This window comes from Pseudophryne corroboree, chromosome 6, assembly GCF_028390025.1.
Source record: "Pseudophryne corroboree isolate aPseCor3 chromosome 6, aPseCor3.hap2, whole genome shotgun sequence".
Classification (NCBI taxonomy): Eukaryota; Metazoa; Chordata; class Amphibia; order Anura; family Myobatrachidae; genus Pseudophryne; species Pseudophryne corroboree.
Genome location: NC_086449.1, coordinates 109,944,891 through 109,967,805, shown reverse-complemented (window position 1 = coordinate 109,967,805; position 22,915 = coordinate 109,944,891). Strand labels below are relative to the sequence as shown.

Genomic DNA, 22,915 nt, shown 5'->3' with positions numbered 1-22,915 from the left:
TTACAGCACATGTTCGCTCCTGGGCACCAACTGGCAGCCATCTCTCTAGTCTTGAGCCTGTGTGCTAGATGGTGCCATCGCCACACAGAAAAGCTCGGTCACGTGTGTCACAGCAAGATCACGTGACCGCGCAGAATACCACGTGGGAATGGCGGGCCGGTGACGTCCGCGAGACTGAGCATTGTCAGGGGCGGGTTAACACAAGTCAGTCCCGGAAGAGGAGGAGTTAGGGGGAACAGGCTGAGACTAGAGAAAGAACCAATACTGGCCTCCAGCCGGAGGAGTGGCAGGACTCCAGGCCAATAGCGCCGGCCCAGAGGCGGGATCGCTGCTGGGGCACCAGCTGGTGGTGTGGGGAAACCGGACACCGGATTTCAGTGATGGACGGGCGAAGAGGAGGCGGTTACTCGGGGAGAGGCAGATATCCGGGAGGGGACGGTAGGGGAATGTTAATGGGTGGGCTGTGTACGTGTAATGTGAACAGGCATTGACAGATATATATATATATATATATAAAACTATAACTATTTGTGCGCGTGTGTGCATACATACAGAGTCTTCATTGGCTATGTACAGCAGCAGTCAGCACACAGCTGTATGTAGACGGGTGTAGCACAGGCAGCATGCCCGCAGTCTGTGTCCCCTGTCTACTATATATCTGTGTGTGTGTGTATGTATGTATATATATATATATATATATATATAGCTAGTAATAGTAATGTCCCCTGCTTGCAGTAATAGGAAATACATGCAGCATTCTGTCAGTATTGTGGGGTGCGCTGCATTGATGTCAACTCTGCATTTATTATTGTTAGCCTGTATTTCTAGGACGCCACAAGGGGTCTGCAGCGCCTTACAAAGTACATATACAGGGAATAGTGCAGCAGCCCTACAGTACATAAGGATACAAGCTGGACTGTCCTCACATACCCATCCTATTTGCGCCATATGTTGCGATTCCTGCGATGTGCCCCCCCCCCCGCTCTTAAATGTGCTTGGGTTCGGTATGGTTTACCGCCGCACGGGATGCCAAATGTCAGTATGCCGACATCGGCATCCCGCGCAGTAGAATGCCGGCAGGGGGCGAGCACAACGAAGCCCCTTGCGGGCTCGCCATGGGTCTATTCTCCCTCTATAGGTGTCATGGACACCCATAGAGGGGGAATCACCCGGTATGCTAACCGCATACAATTTGCCTCTTAGTCCGAATGTAGCGTATGTGTTATTCCACATTTATACCCATTTTCCATCTAAAAACGTTGGTCGCAGCCGGGAGCCTGACATGGGTGCTACCCGGTTGACTCGGCTTCCGTTTACACTGCATAGCTTACCGGGTTGAGCCCGTGTTCAACCCTGCAAGCCTACCCTAGTTGAAATACTGGGTCACTCAACCCGGATTATTCCAACTCAGCCCTTTTACACCAGCCAGCAACACGGGTTATGCACGTTCATGTGCAATAACCTGTGTTGTATACTGGCTGGTGTAAAAGGGGTACAAATCAACATAGGTTTCAAACTGAGCATTTCAGATTGCAATGAAATTTGGTATAATAAATGCTGCTATGGGTGTAAACTGGTAAAGAAAACCCCCAAATCGTAGGCTGATAAGTACACTGGTTTTGAAATGATATGCCTTTAAAGCTGCATTTTTTTTATTTTTTTTTACAAAAAAAATTATGTTTTAAATTGCACTTGCCGCTCACCTAATTGAGCTAGACGGGAGTTGGTCTCATTTTAAACCTCTTTTCATGGGCTTTCATATGATATATATAACGCAGCAGTATGTCTACAAAAAAATTAAAACATTTTTAAAATAAAAAACACCAACTGGAAGCAGACCAAGGCAGTGAAGGCTTTGCAGGAATAGAGGGTGATCCATAGTGTCAAAAGGGTATTACCTATTTGAGTTCGATCATTGTATGTGTAGTGCATCCGGAAAGTATTCACAGCGCTTCACTTTTTCCACATTTTGTTATGTTACAGCCTTAATCCAAAATGGAATAAATTCATTTTCTCTTTCATCCACTAGGGGACACTGGAGTTCCATTATACATTAGGGGTGTGAAGCTTGCAAACCGGAGGTGTGGCACAATCTAAAACAGTATTGTCTGCACAGCCGGCTCCTCCCCCTTCACATCCCTCCTCCCTCAGTTTTGAAAATTGTGCTTGGAGGTAGCACATGGAGCTTTGAGCTCCTGACAAAAATCTAAATATAAGTAGTTTGAAGCTGCGTCCACCTAATAAAAGGGAGACAAGGCTAACTTTATAGAGAGACAAAGAACCCTTTTGAAGGGACCTGCATCTCTCATCCTGGAATCCTCATCTAAAAGTGAGTACTGGTATTTCAAAGGGCCCTGTTAGATTCTTAATTAAATTCCTGCTGAAGCCTATTAGAAACTCCAGTAGTATAGCGCTGTAAGTAACTTTTACAGACCCTATAACACTGCTAGTGCGGCAGTAGAGCTTCAGCCGCGGGGGGGTTAGAACATCATTATCCCCCCTCCTGTATACAAAGGCGCGCTGCGGGACTGGAGACATACGTCCCGTAGCGCGCGCACACAGAGGCAATCTACCGCCGCAGGGGCTTTGCTCTGGCGGCGGGCGGTCCCGGAGTGCAGAGAGTAGTAGACGCTGGAGGCTCTGGCGGGCGCGGCGGCAGGGATCGCAAAGAGGTACTGGAGCACACAGACGCTGCTGCAGGGTTACCAGGAAGGACAGGAAAGATATAAGCTGGTACATTAGACCTTCCCAGGGGCTTAATATAAAATCATGAGGTGAATAAAAAATTGGAGTGTCGGCCATTTTATTATACAAGTACTGGCGCTATTATAAGGGGAGGATATAAACCCCCCCTCCTTGGAAATCACTATCCTCATCCACTGGGAGGGGTTAAACCCTGGCCCTAGTATAATGCAATTTTAATACAGCAATAGCTCCCCCTGCTGGTAGAAATATATGTATATATATATATATATATATATATATATATATATATATATATATATATATATATATACACTTATTTTACATGAAGATTCCAGTAAAATTAATTCTACTTACCATTTATATCTTCAAAGGATTTCTATACAAAGATCCTGAAGACAATACTGAGAAGCACGTGGACAACCCTACCATCGTAACTGATTTACAGTTCGGCCTGTGAGGGTTGCAAACCGGCTAGTGAATTATTATTTTCTCTAACGTCCTAAGTGGATGCTGGGGACTCCGTAAGGACCATGGGGAATAGCGGCTCCGCAGGAGACTGGGCACATCTAAAGAAAGCTTTTGGACTATCTGGTGTGCACTGGCTCCTCCCCCTATGACCCTCCTCCAAGCCTCAGTTAGATCTCTGTGCCTGAACGAGAAGGGTGCACACTAGGGGCTCTCCTGAGCTTCTTAGTGAAAGTTTTAGTTTAGGTTTTTTATTTTCAGTGAGACCTGCTGGCAACAGGCTCACTGCATCGAGGGACTAAGGGGAGAAGAAGCGAACTCACCTGCGTGCAGAGTGGATTGGGCTTCTTAGGCTACTGGACATTAGCTCCAGAAGGACGATCACAGGCCCAGCCATGGATGGGTCCCGGAGCCGCGCCGCCGGCCCCCTTACAGAGCCAGAAGGCAGAAGACGTCCTGTCTTCAACAAGGTAGCGCACAGCACTGCAGCTGTGCGCCATTGCTCTCAGCACACTTCACACTTCGGTCACTGAGGGTACAGGGCGCTGGGGGGGGGGGCGCCCTGAAACGCAATAAAAACACCTTGGATGGCAAAAAATGCATCACATATAGCTCCTGGGCTATATGGATGCATTTAACCCCTGCCAGAATACATAGAAAAACGGGTGATAAGGCCGCCGATAAGGGGGCGGAGCCTATCTCCTCAGCACACTGGCGCCATTTTCCCTCACAGCTCCGTTGGAGGGAAGCTCCCTGGCTCTCCCCTGCAGTCACTACACTACAGAAAGGGTTAAAAAAGAGAGGGGGGCACTAATTAGGCGCAGTATTAACTATACAGCAGCTATAAGGGGAAAAACACTTATATAAGGTTATCCCTATATATATATAGCGCTCTGGTGTGTGCTGGCAAACTCTCCCTCTGTCTCCCCAAAGGGCTAGTGGGGTCCTGTCCTCTATCAGAGCATTCCCTGTGTGTGTGCTGTATGTCGGTACTTTTGTGTCGACATGTATGAGGAGAAAAATGATGTGGAGACGGAGCAGATTGCCTGTAATAGTGATGTCACCCCCTAGGGGGTCGACACCTGAGTGGATGAACTGTTGGAAGGAATTACGTGACAGTGTCAGCTCTTTATAAAAGACAGTGGTTGACATGAGACAGCCGGCTACTCAGCTTGTGCCTGTCCAGACGTCTCATAGGCCGTCAGGGGCTCTAAAGCGCCCGTTACCTCAGATGGCAGATATAGACGCCGACACGGATACTGACTCCAGTGTCGACGGTGAAGAGACGAATGTGACTTCCAGTAGGGCCACACGTTACATGATTGAGGCAATGAAAAATGTTTTACACATTTCTGATAATACGAGTACCACCAAAAAAAGGGGTATTATGTTCGGTGAGGAAAAACTACCTGTAGTTTTCCTGAATCTGAGAAATTAAATGAGGTGTGTGATGATGCGTGGGTTTCCCCCGATAACAACTGATAATTTCTAAAATGTTATTGGCATTATATCCTTTCCCGCCAGAGGTTAGGGTGCGTTGGGAAACACCCCCTAGGGTGGATAAAGCGCTCACACGCTTGTAAGGGCTCTACCTTCGCCTGCGATGGCCGCCCTTAAGGATCCTGCTGATAGAAAGCAGGAGGGTATCCTAAAAGGTATTTACACACATACTGGTGTTATACTGCGACCAGCAATCGCCTCAGCCTGGATGTGCAGTGCTGGGTTGGCGTGGTCGGATTCCCTGACTGAAAATATTGATACCCTAGATAGGGACAGTATATTTTTGCCTATAGAGCATTTAAAAGATGCATTTCTATATATGCGTGATGCACAGCGGAATATTTGCCGACTGGCATCAAGTCTAAGCGCGTTGTCCATTTCTACCAGTAGAGGGTTATGGACACGTCAGTGGTCAGGTGATGCGTATTCCAAACGGCATTTGGAAGTATTGCTTTATTAAGGGGAGGAGTTATTTGGGGTCGGTCTTTCAGACCTGGTTGCCACGGCAACAGCTGGGAATTCCACGTTTGTACCCCAGGTCGCCTCTCAACATGAGAAGATGCCGTATTATCAGGCGCAGTCTTTTCGTGGACAAGGTTCCTCATTTCTGCCCCGTGACAGAGGGAGAGGAAAAAGGCTGCAGAAATCAGCCAGTTCCCAGGAACAGAAACCCTCTCCCGCCTCTGCCAAGCCCTCAGTATACGCTGGGGCTTTACAAGCAGAATCAGGCACGGTGGGGGGCCCGTCTCAATGAATTTCAGCGCGCAGTGGGCTCACTCGCAAGTAGACTCCTGGATCCTTCAGGTGATATCTCAGGGGTACAAATTAGAATTCGAGACGTCTCCCCCTCGCCGTTTCCTAAAGTCGGCTTTACCGATGTCTCCTTCTGACAGGGAGACAGTTTTGGAAGCCATTCACAAGCTGTATTCCCAGCAGGTGATAATCAAGATACCCCTCCTGCAACAGGGAACGGGGTATTATTCCACACTGTTGTGGTACCGAAGCCGGACGGCTCGGTGAGACCGATTCTAAATCTAAAATCTTTGAACACTTACATACAGAGGTTCAAATTCAAGATTGAGTCACTCAGAGCAGTGATTGCGAACCTGGAAGAAGGGGACTACATGATGTCTCGGGACATCAAGGATGCTTACCTTCATGTCAAAATTTACCCTTCTCACCAAGGGTACCTCAGGTTTATGGTACAGAACTGTCACTATCAGTTCAGACGCTGCCGTATGGATGGTCCACGGCACCCCAGGTCTTTACCAAGGTAATGGCCGAAATGATGATATTCCTTCGAAGGAAGTGAATTTTAGTTATCCCTTACTTGGACAATTCCCTGATAAGGGTAAGATCCAGGGAACAGTTGGAGGTCGGTGTAGCACTATCTCAGGTAGTGTTGCGGCAGCACGATTGGATTCTCAATATTCCAAAATCGCACCTGGTTCCGACGACGTGTCTTCTGTTCCTAGGGATGATCCTGGACACAGTCCAGAAAAAGGTGTTTCTCCCGGAGGAGAAAGCCAGGGAGTTATCCGAGCTAGTCAGGAACCTCCTAAAACCGAGCCAAGTCTCAGTGCATCAATGCACAAGGGTTCTGGGTAAAATGGTGGCTTCCTACGAAGCAATCCCATTCGACAGATTCCACGCACCAGTGGGACCTGCTGGACAAATGGTCCGGGTCGCATCTTCAGATGCATCAGCGGATAACCCTGTCACCAAGGACAAGGGTGTCCCTCCTGTGGTGGTTGCAGAGTGCTCATCTTCTAGAGGGCCGCAGATTAGGCATTCAGGACTGGGTCCTGGTGACCACGGATGCCAGCCTGCGAGGCTGGGGAGCAGTCACACAGGGAAGGAATATCCAGGGCTTATGGTCAAGCCTGGAGACATCACTTCACATAAATATCCTGAAGCTAAGGGACATTTACAATGCTCTAAGCTTAGCAAGACCTCTGCTTCAAGGTCAGCCGGTGTTGATCCAGTCGGACAACATCACGGCAGTCACCCACGTAAACAGACAGGGTGGCACAAGAAGCAGGAGGGCAATGGCAGAAGCTGCAAGGATTCTTCGCTGGGCGGAAAATCATGTGATAGCACTGTCAGCAGTATTCATTCCGGGAGTGGACAACTGGGAAGCAGACTTCCTCAGCACGACCTCCACCCGGGAGAGTGGGGACTTCACCAAGAAGTCTTCCACATGATTAAAAACTCGACAGGTATTGCGCCAGGTCCAGGGACCCTCAGGCAATAAGCTGTAGACGCTCTGGTAACACCGTGGGTGTACCAGTCAAGGTATGTGTTCCCTCCTCTGCCTCTCATACCCAAGGTACTGAGATTGATAAGATGGAGAGGAGTAAGCTCTATATTCGTGGTTCCGGATTGGCCAAGAAGAACTTGGTAACCGGAACTTCAAGAGATGCTCACGGAAGATCCGTGGCCTCTACCTCTAAGAAGGGACCTGCTCCAGCAAGGACCCTGTCTGTTCCAAGACTTACCGCGGCTGCGTTTGACGGCATGGCGGTTGAACGCCGGATCCTGAAGGAAAAAAGGCATTCCGGATGAAGTCATCCCTATCCTGATCAAAGCCAGGAAGGATGTAACCACAAAAACATTATCACCGCAATTGGCGAAAATATGTTGCGTGGTGCGAGGCCAGTAAGGCCCGACGGAGGAAATTCAACTGGGTCGATTCCTACATTTCCTGCAAACAGGAGTGTCTATGGGCCTGAAATTGGGGTCCATTAAGGTTCAAATTTCGGCCCTGTCAATTTTCTTCCAAAAAAGAACTAGCTTCAGTCCCTGAAGTTCAAACGTTTGTAAAAGGGGTACTGCATATACAGCCTCCTTTTGTGCCTCCAGTGGCACTTTGGGATCTCAATGTAGTTTTGGGTTCCAAAAGTCACATTGGTTTGAACCACTTAAATCTGTGGAGTTAAAATATCTCACATGAAAAGTGGTCATGCAGTTGGCCCTGGCCTGGGCCAGGCGCGTGTCAGAATTGGCGGCTTTATCCTGAAAAAGCCCTTATCTGATTTTCCATTCGGACAGGGCGGAATTGAGGACTCGTCCTCAGTTTCTCCCCAAGGTGGTTTCAGCGTTTCACCTGAACCAACCTATTGGTGGTGCCTGCGGCTACTAGGGACTTGGAGGCCTCCAAGTTGCTAGACGTTGTCAGTGCCCTGAAAATATGTTTCCAGGACGGCTGGAGTCAGGAAATCTGACTCGCTGTTTATCCTGTATGCACCCAACAAGCTGGGTGCTCCTGCTTCTAAGCAGACTATTGCTCGTTGGATTTGTAGTACAATTCAGCTTGCACATTCTGTGGCAGGCCTGCCACAGCCAAAAATCTGTAAATGCCCACTCCACAAGGAAGGTGGGCTCATCTTGGGCGGCTGCCCGAGGGGTCTCGGCTTTACAACTTTGCCGAGCAGCTACTTGGTCAGGAGCAAATACGTTTGTAAAATTCTACAAAATTGATATCCTGGCTGAGGAGGACCTGGAGTTCTCTCATTTGGTGCTGCAGAGTCATCCGCACTCTCCCGCCCGTTTGGGAGCTTTGGTATAATCCCCATGGTCCTTACGGAGTCCCCAGCATCCACTTAGGACGTTAGAGAAAATAAGAATTTACTTACCGATAATTCTATTTCTCATAGTCCGTAGTGGATGCTGGGCGCCCATCCCAAGTGCGGATTGTCTGCAATACTTGTACATAGTTATTGTTACAAAAATCGGGTTATTATTGTTGTGAGCCATCTTTCAGAGGCTCCTCTGTTATCATGCTGTTAACTGGGTTCAGATCACAGGTTATACGGTGTGATTGGTGTGGCTGATATGAGTCTTACCCGGGATTCAAAATCCTTCCTTATTGTGTACGCTCGTCCGGGCACAGTATCCTAACTGAGGCTTGGAGGAGGGTCATAGGGGGAGGAGCCAGTGCACACCAGATAGTCCAAAAGCTTTATTTAGATGTGCCCAGTCTCCTGCGGAGCCGCTATTCCCCATGGTCCTTACGGAGTCCCCAGCATCCACTACGGACTATGAGAAATAGAATTATCGGTAAGTAAATTCTTATTTTTTATTTTTTCTCTTTCTAATTTTTTTTTTTTTGGGGTTTTGTCATTTTCCCTCCTTTTACATATTGAAGGGATAAGTTTGCCAGCCGGTTCCAATACTTTCGCTTCCGTCATCCCTCAGTCTTTACCTTCATAGTTCAAAAGGTAAAAGCGCTGAGTAATACCCTACTAGGGAGTTTAAATAGCATGTTTAAAGCACCAGCCAAGACTTCCAAGACCTGCTATGTTTGTACGAAATGTAACAAGAAGAGCACGCGGGTTGGCAGCTCCGGAGTGTACGACTCCTGCTTGGACAAGGACGCTCCACCTAGGAGCAGTGCTCCGCCTAGGTCATGGGAAGAAAACCTGACAAATAAAATCTCACAGGAGATGGCGGAATCCCGCAGACAACTATCGGAATGGGCTGCGGGATTCTCTAAGACGATGGAGGAATTTCTCATCAAGTTAACGCCGCGGGCACATGCAGAAACGAATATGCGTAAGGCAGTTAAAAGACCTCTTCCTATCATAACAGAACCAGACGAGGAAGGAGATCCTGTCATGGATACGGAGGAAGGTGAGGTAATTGAATCTACCCTGGACGCAGATTTTCCGGAAGTAGACACGGAAATCTCGGGTATTGAGTCTTTGATTGAAGCAGTGAAAGAGATCCTAGACTTTAAGGCGGAAGACGTCAAGGAACCAGAAGAATTCGATTTATTCGAATCACAAAAGCCGCGTTCTGCGGTGTTTCCCATTCCTAAATCCCTCCAATCTCAGATGGAGGAGGCTTGGAAACAGCCGGACAAACGCTTTCAATTTCCAAAGAGGTTTCAAGCGACTTATCCTCTGCCCAAGGGTGTCATGGATAAGTGGGAGACTCCACCTGTAGTGGATGCTTCCCTAGGAAGATTATAAAAAAAGACAATATTGGCAATACCTAATGTGACGACTTTAAAAGATGCATCAGATCGGAAGGTAGACACTACTTTAAAGTCAATTTTCATGGCAGCAGGTGCGGCACAGAGACCTGCGATCGTATGTGCTTGGGTCAACAAGGCCATGGGCGCGTGGTCTGGCCGCATTGTACAAGCTATTGAGGAGGAAAATAGCTTGGAAGAGATTACCCAACTGGCGGACCACATTCGAGAATCTGCTTCATACTTGTGTCAAGCCTCTCAGGATCTTAGTAGAATAGCTTCGCGCATCTCCGCTTCGGCCATATCAGCTAGACGGATTTTATGGCTCAGAGAATGGCAAGGCGACTCTGACACCAAGAAGGCAGTTGAATCCATCCCCTTTGGGGAAGAGATGCTTTTCGGTGCTGAGTTGGATAAGTGGATTTCGCAGGCTACAGCAGGGAAATGTACCTTTCTGCCTACTCCATATACGAGAGCCGTTCCACAGGCTAGAAGAGGATATTCGGGACCGGCGTTTAATTCATTTAGATCGCGGTCCTTTCGGCCGAGGACGAGGTTTTGGTACACAAGTCCGTGGAGGCAGAGGTAGAGGCCGCGCACAGGCAGCTGCCAGACAACAGGATAAACCTGTTGACAAAACCGTGGCATGAGGGTCTCCCGGCCCACCTGGGATCTCCCTTGGTGGGGGGCCGGCTGGAGAGTTTTCGGGACATATGGTCCGTCACCTCTCCAGATCTTTGGGTCAACGACATAATCTACCAGGGGTACAGATTAGATTTTCAACTGAGACCTCGCAGTCAGTTTTTTACAACGGGTCTGCCTCAATGCCCTCAGAAGGCAGAAGCTCTACTGACAGCCATTCAAAAATTACTACGGTCAAAGGTCATTACTACAGTTTCCGCCTCTCAGAGAGGAACGGGTTTCTATTCCAGTCTTTTTGTCGTGCCAAAGCCAGACGGAACAGTCAGACCTTTACTCAATTTAAAAGTTTTAAACCAGTTTCTAAAGATATACAGATTCAAGATGGAATCAATCCAGTCGGTCATTGCAGGTCTGGAACAGGGCGAATTAATGGTGTCCATGGACATAAAGGATGCATACCTCCATATTCCAATTTGGGCTCCCTACCAAGCTTACCTAAGGTTTGCATTGGTGAAAGATCATTACCAATTCAGAGCCCTGCCATTTGGTCTATCATCAGCGCCAAGGATCTTCACGAAGATAATGGCGATCATGGTTGCGGGGTTGAGAATGTTGGGAGTCACGATAATACCCTCTCTAGACGATCTTCTAATCAAGGCCTCCTCTCAAGAGAAGCTGATCAAGGATGTTCAGATGTCTCACCAATTTCTCATTCAACACGGATGGATTGTGAACTTCCAGAAATCCAACCTCATTCATACTCAACGAATTCAATTCCTTGGCCTCATCTTGGACACGGTACAGTTGAAAATTTTTCTGCCAGAATCCAAGATCAAGGATATACAGAAGTTAGTAGATCAAGTACTAAGGACACCGTCAGTGTCTCTGCTCCTCTGTGTACAACTTCTCGGAAGAATGGTGGCGTCGTTCGAAGCTCTCCAGTACGGCAGGCTTCATTCCCGACCGTTCCAAATGAACCTCCTTGCTCAGGGAGCCGGTTTACACTGGCTTCTTCATCGTCGGATCCAACTTCAACCACACGTACGAGTCTCATTAATTTGGTGGTCGTTACACAAGAATCTCGCAGCAAGGAAGAGATTCGGGATATGGAATTGGAGGATTCTGACAACGGACGCCAGCCTCAGAGGTTGGGGTGCCATCTTCGAAGACCATCAGTTTCAAGGACGATGGACATTACAGGAGAGCAGATTGCCCATCAACATTCTCGAACTAAGAGCAGTTTACAATGCACTTCTCCTCGCCGAGGACTTAGTCATGACTCAGTACGTGAGGGTACAATCGGACAATGTCACAACGACGGCTTACATAAACAGTCAGGGAGGAACAAGGAGCAAAATAGCGCTAAAAGAAGCCACAAAGATATTGTTGTGGGGGGAACGGCGAAACGTCGTCATCGGCAGTGTTCATTCCAGGTGTGGAAAACTGGGAAGCAGATTATCTCAGTCGACAGGACATGCACCCGGGAGAGTGGTGCCTACATCCACAGATTTTCGACATGGTAGTGAGGAGATGGGGTCTTCCTCAAGTGGACCTCATGGCGTCTCGGCAAAACCATCAGCTGTCCCGTTATGTTTCCAGAACAAGGGATCCGGCAGCAGAAGGAGTGGACGCATTGACACTTCCTTGGGGGTACGAAAAGGTTTACATCTTTCCACCGTTTCCACTTATTCCCAGGGTTCTGAAGAGACTGAAACGAGAGCGAGTCTGGGCTATTCTAATCGCACCAGATTGGCCACGCAGGAGTTGGTACTCGGATCTACAAGGCTTGTTAGCGGACAAACCGTGGCGGTTACCTCAGAGAGAGGACCTGCTATCTCAAGGCCCGTTTCTACATCCGGACCTGAACAGGCTGCGTTTAACGGCGTGGCTATTGAGACCAGGATCTTAAGGAACAGAGGGATACCTAGAACGGCTATTCCTACTATGATTGGAGCTCGAAAACCGGTCACGGCCGGGCATTACTACAGAATTTGGAAGAAGTACATTGACTGGTGTCAGGAACGTGGATGGAATTCGACGACCTTCCACTTATCCAGACTTTTACTTTTCCTTCAAGCCGGACTATACTTAGGTCTGCGCCTGGGATCTCTGAAGGTTCAAGTGTCGGCCCTTTCCATCCTTTTTCATCAGCGGTTGGCAGCCTTACCAGAAATTCAGACCTTTTTACAGGGGGTTCTGAGAATACAGCCCCCGTTTTGTCCTCCCACTGCACCGTGGGATCTAAATTTGGTATTTAGATTTTTTGAAATCACCACTCTTTGAACCGTTACCGAGAACAGACCTAAAACATCTCTCTTGGAAGGTGACGTTGTTGCTAGCCTTGGCTTCGGCTAGGTGTGTTTCTGAGTTAGGAGCCTTATCGTGTAAGAGTCCCTTTTTGATTTTTCATGCGGACCGGGCGGAACTCCGTACACGAGCGGATTTCCTTCCTAAAGTTGTTTCAGGGTTTCATGTAAACCAGCCGATTGTGGTCCCATCCTTCCAGTGTCTGGCAGATGGGGATGTATCCTTGGATGTGGTCAGAGGGTTATGGGTGTACGTTCACATTACGGCGTCCTTTTCGGAAGTCGGACCACTTATTTGTCCTGTATGATGGGCCAAAGAAGGGTTGGCCAGCTTCTAAGCAGTCTCTGTCTAGATGGATTAGTCTTGCTATTCGGCAAGCTTATGTTTCCTGTGGTAAACAGGTTCCGGAACACATGGGTGCTCATACTACCCGGTCGGTGGGTGCCTCCTGGGCGGCTTCCAGAGGTGTTTCCACGACTCAACTTTGTAGAGCGCCGACGTGGTCCTCAGCCCACACGTTCGCGAAATTTTACAAGTTTGATACCTTTGCGTCCGAGGATTCTAAGTTCGGACGTTTGGTTTTACAGGCAACAGATAGCACTCCCTCCCTGTGGGATAACTTTGGAACGTCCCCTAATGTATAAGGAACTCCAGTGTCCCCTAGTGGATGAAAGAGAAAAGAGGATTTTGGTACTTACCGATAAATCCATTTCTCTGAATCCTCTAGGGGACACTGGACGCCCACCTCGGTGCTGTCGGCCTGCTGTGTTTGGGTTATTGTTCAAGTTCGTACAAACGGTGTTAGTTTTCGTTTAAGAAGTTCTTGGATGCTGTTTATTCTGTTGTACGGTTCGGTTCCTCGCCAGGTGCGATAGTCTCATGTCCAATTCTGTCGGTCACATTTTCAAAACTGAGGGAGGAGGGATGTGAAGGGGGAGGAACCGGCTGTGCGGACAATACTGTTTTAGATTGTGCCACACCTCCAGTTTGCAAGCTTCACACCCCTAATGTATAATGGAACTCCAGTGTCCCCTAGAGGATTCAGAGAAATGGATTTATCGGTAAGTACCAAAATCCTCTTTTTTCCCCTCAAAACTCTACGCATAATGGTGGTCATTCCGAGTTGATCGCAGCCAGCAACTTTTTGCTGCTGGTGCGATCAACTAATCTCCGCCTATGGGGGAGTGTATTTTAGCTTAGCAGGCTGCAAACGCTTGTGCAGCCCTGCTTAGCTAAAAAAGTTTTGTGTAAACCCTATACCTACTTACCCTGTGCTACGATCTCAGCGATGCAGGTCCCGGCTTTGACGTCAGACATCTGCCCTCCGTTCTCCTGGACACGCCTGCGTTTTCCATACCACTCCCCGAAAACGGCCGCCAACGGACAGCTGACACACCGGAACGCCTTCCTTCTGTCAATCTTCTTGCGGTTGCCACTGCGACCGCTTTCTTCGTTTCCAGCGTCGTTGCCCGGCGACCACTGTCGCACATGCGCATTCCAGACCCGTTTGCACCGCAGCGAAGAACCACTGCATGCGAACGGGTCAGAATGACCCCCAATACCCCCAATACCCCACAATGACAACGTGAAAAAAGTTTTTTTGAGATTTTTGCTAATTTATTAAATATAAAAAACTAAGAAATCACATGTACATAAGTATTCACAGCCTTTGCCATGAAGCTCAAAATTGAGCTCGGGTGCATCCTGTTTCCACTGATCGTCCTTGAGATGTTCCTACAGCTTAATTGGAGTCCACCTGTAGTAAATTCAGTTGATTGGACATGATTTGGAAAGGCGCACACCTTTATATATAAGGTCCCACACTTGAAAGTGCATGTCTGAGCACAAACCAAGCATGAAGTCAAAGGAATTGTCTGTAGAACTCCGAGACAGAAATCTGGGGAAGGGTACAGAAAAATATCTGCTGCTTTGAAGGTCCCAATGAGCACAGTGGCCCCCATCATACATAAATGGAAGAAGTTCGGAAACCACCAGGACTTTTCCAAGAGCTGGCCGTCCGTCTAAACTGAGTGATCGGGGGAGAAAGGCCCTAGTCAGGGAGGTGACCAAGAAGCCGATGGTCACTCTGTCAGAGCTACAGCATTCCCCTGTGAAGAGAGGAGAACCTTCCAGAAGGACAACCATCACTGCAGCAATCCACCAATCAGGCCTGTATGGTAGAGTGGCCAGACGGAAGCCACTCATTAGTAAAAAGCACATGGCAGCCCGCCTGGAGTTTGCCAAAATGCACCTGAAGGACTCTCAGACCATGAGAAACAAAATTCTCTGGTCTGATGAGACAAAGATTGAACTCTTTGGTGTGAATGCCAGGCGTCATGTTTGGAGGAAACCAGGCACCGCTCATCACCAGGCCAATACCATCCCTACAGTGAAGCATGGTGGTGGCAGCATCATGGTGTCGGGCTGTTTTTCAGCGGCAGGAATTGGAAGACTAGTCAGGATAGAGGGAAAGATGAGTGCAGCAATGTACAGAGACATCCTAGATGAAAACCTGCTCCAGAGCGCTCTTGACCTCAGACTTTGGCGACGGTTCATCTTTCAGGAGGACAACAACTCTAAGCACACAGCCAAGATATCAAAGGAGTGGCTTCAGGACAACTCTGTGAATGTCCTTGAGTAGCCCAGACTTGAATCTGGAAAAAATTAATTACTGCCATTTTGGAATAAGGCAGTGACATAACAAAATGTGGAAAAAGTGAAGCGCTGTGAATACTTTTCGGATGCACTGCAGCTGTCAATGTTAAATCCATCACAAGTCACTGTTGGGCGATTCCCCAGAAAGTGAACATAAAATCCCGTGCATCACATGCTTTTACAATTTTTCAATTTTTTTTTGCTTTAACTGGTCTCTTAAGAAATTGTTCTTATATGAAAACTTAATAGCTTAGTAGCAATGCCTTACCCTATAACTTAAGACCCACTAAAATCTTGGTATTTTGGAGAAGTGTGTCATTTGAATTTGTGTAGCTGTCCCGTGCATCACAGAGAATCGTCCTGTTACTGATTTAAAGTGGAACACTCTGGGGGGAATTCAATTGTTATCGCTGGCCCCCACAGCCGCGCCCGCCGGCAGCTATTCAAATGTTTCTGACGGCGGGCAGGAGAACTTCATTTCAGCTCACTGCAAAACGCACGAAAAGTGAACCTTTTTGCATCGCACCCATTAGTTTAGTCTGGTTTTGCCGCTTTACGCGGCTAAACCTGACTGTTATGGGCACAATGAGGGGGAACAATTGAATATCACCTTGCGATCTCCTGTCACTTTAGAAGGGAGATTAGGCGTGAGTAAACAATTAAATTCCGGCCTCTGAATTCATTTTGTAAAACAAAAATCAAGCAAATTTGCAAATCATTGTTTTTCTTTATAAATAAAGTTTTATATTTTGGTGTCCCTCTCTTAATTGGGAAGCCAGGCAGCTGCTTATGTCGTTTGTCAGTGAGGGATCTCTTGATTTTAATGTTATTGCTGAACAGTCTATCCACCCATGCAGACAGCACAGAGAGCTGAAGTAGGGATGGACACCGATGATCAATATATTGGGAAAATCAGTACCTATGTGTTTACTAACGGTTTTAGTTTTCAAAGCCACCAATGAATGGAACCATTGACCGATTGATTTAAAACTGCAAGTGCAATAAATGCTACACAGGCCTCATTTGGCATGTATTACAATTGCTGCTTTAACCACTTAAAATATAAAAAAAAAATACTTTTTAAACTATATTAAATAAAAAAACAAAAAAATAACAATGTTATGAACAGTTTTGAATGGAAAAATAGTCCGTTAAGGGGGTTATTACCCCCTGGTCCAACCAGCCCTGATATACTGAACTGCAGTGGCATGCGGCGTTCATTGAGTGAAGTAGAGATTCTCCTGCGGGCATGCGCACATTATCAATACAAGAAAATAGCTTTTATTTCTCCTTCTGGCAATAAGCAAGCTGTATTAATATGCAGGTAGCAAGCCTCTGATCGTGCATCTCTAGGCTGAGGGGCTTTTACGAAATATGTGTTTCATATCAATTTATAGCATTTAGTTATATCATGATCCCGTCACTGTTCAGTGCTGCTTAGTATGTTGGTGATTTATAAATACTGTAGAACATGATGTTAGTGTGTGTGTTATATGCAAATCCTAACAAGACAGGCATTACACCCTGTCCAGTCTATGCCACATGCAAGACGTAACCAAACCTTTTCATGGGGTGTTTGTATGTTTTTGTTTTTTAAACAAAAAAAGATGGATTTACATACGAGCCTGTAAATAAAACTAGTAACGGCTATCTTTGGGGCCTATTTATTGACATGGTGCAGGGTGTATAAATGTGCTTTAACTTTTGGGAGTTTTCTTCTCTGCAGCTAAATTTGTGTTACCTTGGTTGTCATTGTTCTGCTATTTATAACCCCACCCCCCCCTAGTGTTTCACCACCTTTTTCTCTGACGTCCTAAGTGGATGCTGGGGACTCCGTCAGGACCATGGGGATTAGCGGCTCCGCAGGAGACAGGGCACAAAAGTAAAAGCTTTAGGATCAGGTGGTGTGCACTGGCTCCTCCCCCTATGACCCTCCTCCAAGCCTCAGTTAGATTTTTGTGCCCGGCCGAGAAGGGTGCAATCTAGGTGGCTCTCCTAAAGAGCTGCTTAGAGTAAAAGTTTTGTTAGGTTTTTTATTTTCAGTGAGTCCTGCTGGCAACAGGCTCACTGCATCGAGGGACTTAGGGGAGAGAAGTGAACTCACCTGCGTGCAGGATGGATTGGCTTCTTAGGCTACTGGACACCATTAGCTCCAGAGGGAGTCGGAACACAGGTCTCACCCTGGGGTTCGTCCCGGAGCCGCGCCGCCGACCCCCTTGCAGATGCCGAAAAGTGAAGAGGTCCAGAAACCGGCGGCAGAAGACTTTTCAGTCTTCATAAGGTAGCGCACAGCACTGCAGCTGTGCGCCATTGTTGTCAGCACACTTCATAGCAGCGGTCACTGAGGGTGCAGGGCGCTGGGGGGGGCGCCCTGGGCAGCAATGATAGTACCTTATTCTGGCTAAAAATACATCACATATAGCCCCTGGGGGCTATATGGATGTATTTAACCCCTGCCAGGTCTCAGAAAAACGGGAGAAGAAGCCCGCCGAAAAGGGGGCGGGGCCTATTCTCCTCAGCACACCGCCATTTTCCCTCACAGAAATGCTGGTGGGAAGGCTCCCAGGCTCTCCCCTGCACTGCACTACAGAAACAGGGTTAAAACAGAGAGGGGGGGCACTTATTTGGCGATATGACTATATATATTAAAATGCTATAAGGGAAAAACACTTATATAAAGGTTGTCCCTGTATAATTATAGCGTTTTTGGTGTGTGCTGGCAAACTCTCCCTCTGTCTCCCCAAAGGGCTAGTGGGGTCCTGTCCTCTATCAGAGCATACCCTGTGTGTGTGCTGTGTGTCGGTACGTGTGTGTCGACATGTATGAGGACGATGTTGGTGAGGAGGCGGAGCAATTGCCTGTAATGGTGATGTCACTCTCTAGGGAGTCGACACCGGAATGGATGGCTTATTCAAGGAATTACGTGATAATGTCAACAGAGACGGCCGGCAAACAAAATAGTACCTGTCCAGGCGTCTCAAACACCGTCAGGGGCTTTAAAACGCCCATTTACCTCAGTCGGTCGACACAGACACAGACACGGACACTGATTTCAGTGTCGACGGTGAAGAAACAAACGTATTTTCCTTTAGGGCCACACGTTACTTGTAAAGGGCAATGAAGGAGGTGTTACATATTTCTGATACTACAAGTACCACAAAAAAGGGTATTATGTGGGGTGTGAAAAAACTACCTGTAGTTTTTCCTGAATCAGATAAATTAAATGAAGTGTGTGATGATGCGTGGGTTTCCCCCGATAGAAAATTATTGGCGGTATACCCTTTCCCGCCAGAAGTTAGGGCGCGTTGGGAAACACCCCTTAGGGTGGATAAGGCGCTCACACGCTTATCAAAACAAGTGGCGGTAGGGGCGTGGCCAAGGCGGACATGGAGTAGCACACGGGCTCTGTGGCTCTCCAGCTTCATCATCCTAATCCTAGATCCTGTGTCCCCCCCCTGGGCCCGAAAATAGCCCCATACCTGTGGGAACTCTTGGTGGGGCCGCCGTGTCGGACAGGGAGCTGTACCCTCGATTCCCGCTGCAGCCGGACTGTTTGTGTGAGCCGGGTGCCGGGGCCAGCTACACCACGTGACCGCGCTGGAGACTGCTGTCCGTCTCCGCTCCTGCTGCCGCTGTGTGGAGCCGAGACGAGGAGACTCTGCCTGACCTATGCTACGGCACCGCCGCGGGTCCCGCCGCCGATCCTCTGATCACCACTGCGGCTTCTGCTCTACTCCCCTGTCTGCCTCCGGAGAGGCACTTACACTGCTGGGTCACACTGCTGGGAGGACGGAGCTGGCCTTGGAGGGAGACGTGTGGGAGCATCTGTGTCTACAGATCTCCCTGCACTGACTATATATAAACTAATAGTGACTCCTTGGCTGGGCTGCCCCTATGGTTTATTGATATATACTGGACACAGTGTGTGGGGGGGGGGGAATAAATAAAAATTTATACATTATCCTGTTGGCCCTCAAGCAGATGCTTCCGGGCAGCATTTAGACAGGCTGTCCCTGGACAGATTTGCTATACTGCCCTCTCCATACACATCCACTGGACAGTTTTGATATACTATGTGTCCATAGGCGGCAGCTGGGCAGTTCTGATATACTTCACAGTTACACACGTAGCACCTGGACAGTTCTGATATACTATAATTTCTGGCTCTCTATTACCGGCTTGGCTGCAATGGTTAAACCACATCAATCTGCTGCGGCGAAGTTAGAGAAATTTGCTAGAAACCCTCCGACACGGTCCCAACAGGGGGGGGAGTTACAGTCGACCTCATCGCCGCCCTCTCCGTCGGCTGGCTCCTCTTCTGCAGAGGCTACGGATGCGGCATTGCAAAAGGTGCTGGATGCGGTCACAGCCAGCGAAGTCCGCTTGGCCGATAGGATCGGTCAGGTCCAAGCGGACTTATCCATTATTCATCAAGACCTTCAGCGGGTGCGAGAGAGAGTCGGTGAAGTTGAGACGCGCGTATCCACGTTGGAAGACACGATTACGCCAATCGGCAGACGTACTTCTGCCCTGGAGTCGCAGATGTTGGAGGTAAACAAAAAGATGACCGATATGGAGGGGAGATTGAGGCGGAACAACGTGCGCTTCGTCGGCCTCCCTGAGAAAGAGGAGGGTGCCGCCCCTGAAAAATTTCTTGAGAAGTGGCTGTTGGACGTGTTTGGAGCGGAGGAATTCACCCCACATTTTGCGGTGGAACGCGCTCACAGAGTTCCGATGCGTCCTTTACCTCCAGGGGCACCCCCCCGTACGTTCATTGCCAAGCTGCTTCATTACCGGGATAGTGATGTGATTCTGAAATTGGCCCGCACTAGGGGCCCCCTCAAGTGGAACGGTTCTCCGATTTCAGTTTTTCCGGATTTCGCAATTGACGTGCAAAAAGATAGAGCTCAGTTCGTCCCTGTGAAACGCAGGCTGCGTGACCTGAACATCCCCTATGCCATGCTCTTTCCATCTAAACTGCGGGTGGTTTCGGATGGAGAAACTAAATTCTTCTTGACTCCTCGTGAGGCTTCGGTGTGGCTGGACAGACACTTTCCGGCACGGCGGGCGATGGCCGCTGACTGAACCCAAGCATTGGATTTCTGGGAGGGATGTGTGCTCATTGTGTAGGGGTAAATGCTGGGATATCTTTAAAACTGTTATTCTAATATGCTACGGTGCTTACTTATGCCCTTATATCTGCCTCATATTGCCCTGAACTAGCATCCTGTTCAGCTCTATAGATTACTCTCAGGCCTGCCTGGGTATATCCCTGTCCCGAAGTATGGTTCTAAGTGGTTCTTTAGATGGGGCTGTTCTGACGGCCCTAGGGGGGACATGAGTTTAGCTGGAGGTTACTCCTGCCGCAAGGTCATTGAATTCTTGGCCCCCCTTTTTGGGTCTCTCTTTTGTTTTATTTGACTTTATAAAATGTGTAAGGGTATTTCTTGCCTTAGTTGTTAGTGTTCGCTTTTTGGGAGAGTTGTTTGTTAGGGAATCAGGTATGCTGCAAGTTTTTAGTGGTATACGGGGTGGGGGTGGGGGTTATGTTACGAAAGTATTGTTTTGTTTTTATTCTCTGATATGCAGTGTGTTTGTTTCAGATGTGCTTCCTTTGCAGCTGCACACGGGTATGGGTGAGTGGATATGTGCTGGGGGTGGCTGGTCGCGGGTCATCTGCTTCATCGTTAAAAATGCTCTGTTATGGCTCTGGTCAGGTTACTGTCCTGGAATGTGAGGGGGATCAATGACAAAATCAAGCGTTCCTTGGTACTTAGGCAGATCAAACAATATGCATCAGATGTAATCTGTTTAATGGAGACCCACTTGGTAAACACTAGACTTCTGTCCCTTAAAAAGCCGTGGGTGGGGTGGGCTTTCCATTCCACGCATACCTCGGCATCCCGGGGAGTGTCGATTCTGATTAGAAAGTCTGTTCCTTTCTTGCTTGATGGTGTACAAACAGATCAGTGGGGGAGATATGTGTTTCTAAAATGTAAAATCAACTCCGTTCCTTTACTGTTGCTAGCTGTGTATGTGCCCCCACCTTACTCGCCTGACGTTCTTAAAAAGGTGTCTACCTTCATGGCTGCGTCCCCGGGGGTGGCTGTCATATGTATGGGTGACTTTAACAATGTCTTAAACCATGAAATGGATAGGTTATCCATGGCATCCTCCAACCCCCAGCCGAAGCGGTCTCCATTTGCAGATACTGTCTCTGAGCTGGGCTTGGTCGATCCCTGGAGATTGAAATATCCTGACCTGAGGCAATACTCATGTTTCTCACATTCCCACACTTCCTTCTCTAGGATAGACTTGGCTCTCCTCACTCGGGAGCTCCTGCCTATGATACATGGTGTTAAATATGAGACTAGGGGTATTTCGGACCACTCCCCTGTATCGGTACATATTGACCTAAGCTCTCAGAGGGGCCAAGCAGTATGGAAATTTAACCCCTTCTGGCTCACGCATATGGGTGCGGGATCCGAATTGGAAGCTAACTGGCTAGAATTTTTTAATTCACATGCGGACACTACCGACATCTCCTTATTGTGGGATACCTTTAAAGCTTTCATGAGAGGGACTTTGATCAAAAGAGTGGGTAGTCTTAAATCCTCCTTTAAGAAACATGAGGCTGAGCTGGAGGCTCGGGTTACTGCTTCTGAGATGATATACATACAGGATGGCTTGGACAACTCTAAATTAGACTGGCTCCATGCTCAGAAAGAATGGAAGGAGTATCTATGGGGGAAAACCTAGCACAGGCTTCTATTCTCCTCGCATGTTCAATACGCTACAGGGGATAGACCGGGCTCTTATTTGGCTAATCTTGCAAAGGGGGACCGTTCCTCTCATACGGTACTGGAGGTTGTGAACTCGGCCGGGACGGTATTAGACCGCACCCCCCAAATTGTCACGGAATTTGTATCATATTATCAAGCGTTATATAGCTCCACACTAACATGTTCCCCCATAGAATTGTGTAATTACTTGGATCGAATCCAGTTGCCCTGTATCTCCAGTGAGGATAGAGCCCTTCTTGACGCTCCTCTGTCGTTGGAGGAGGTAGAGGCTGCGATCACCGCATCTCCAGATGGCAAGGCCTCTGGCCTTGATGGTATCCCGTCGGAGCTGTATAAGAAGCACGTTAGATTTTTCGCCCCTCAGTTGCTTACTCTATTTAATACTATATTTGAGCAAAATAGGCTTCCCCCTTCTATGGCGGAGGCATTGATTATAGTGATTCCCAAGCCAGATAAGGACCCCAAGAGGGTTGAGTCATATCGACCTATCTCTCTGCTACCCACGGATATTAAAATCCTGGCCAAGGTCCTGGCTTCTAGACTCAATCGGGTTATAACCCAAATCATTCACCCGGACCAAACAGGCTTTATGCCTGGTAAGTCCACTGCTGTTAATTTAAGGCGCTTGTTCACCCATTTTCAGGTTTCTCATGGGGAGGCCTGCTCTTCTGTTGTAGCCTCCTTAGATGCCGCAAAGGCCTTTGATTCGGTGGAGTGGGCCTTCTTGTGGGAAACCATGAGTAGATTTGGCATGGGTCCCAATTTTATCAAATATGTTAGATTGCTTTATTCTCTGCCCATGGCCAGGGTCTCGGTGAATGGATACGTATCACATTCCTTCCCCTTGTCCAGGGGAACGAGA

General features: G+C 48.1%; 1 protein-coding gene across 1 annotated transcript in view; it reads left to right on the top strand.

The window, feature by feature from the left end:
* Positions 1-213: 213 nt before the first annotated feature.
* AKAP8L (A-kinase anchoring protein 8 like) overlaps positions 214-22,915 on the top strand; it is a 50,631-nt gene continuing 27,929 nt past the window's right edge. The window contains exon 1 of the mRNA XM_063931655.1: positions 214-438. Coding sequence (XP_063787725.1) covers positions 381-438 — 58 coding nt within the window. The 5' untranslated portion in view covers positions 214-380. The remainder of the gene's footprint in view (positions 439-22,915) is intronic.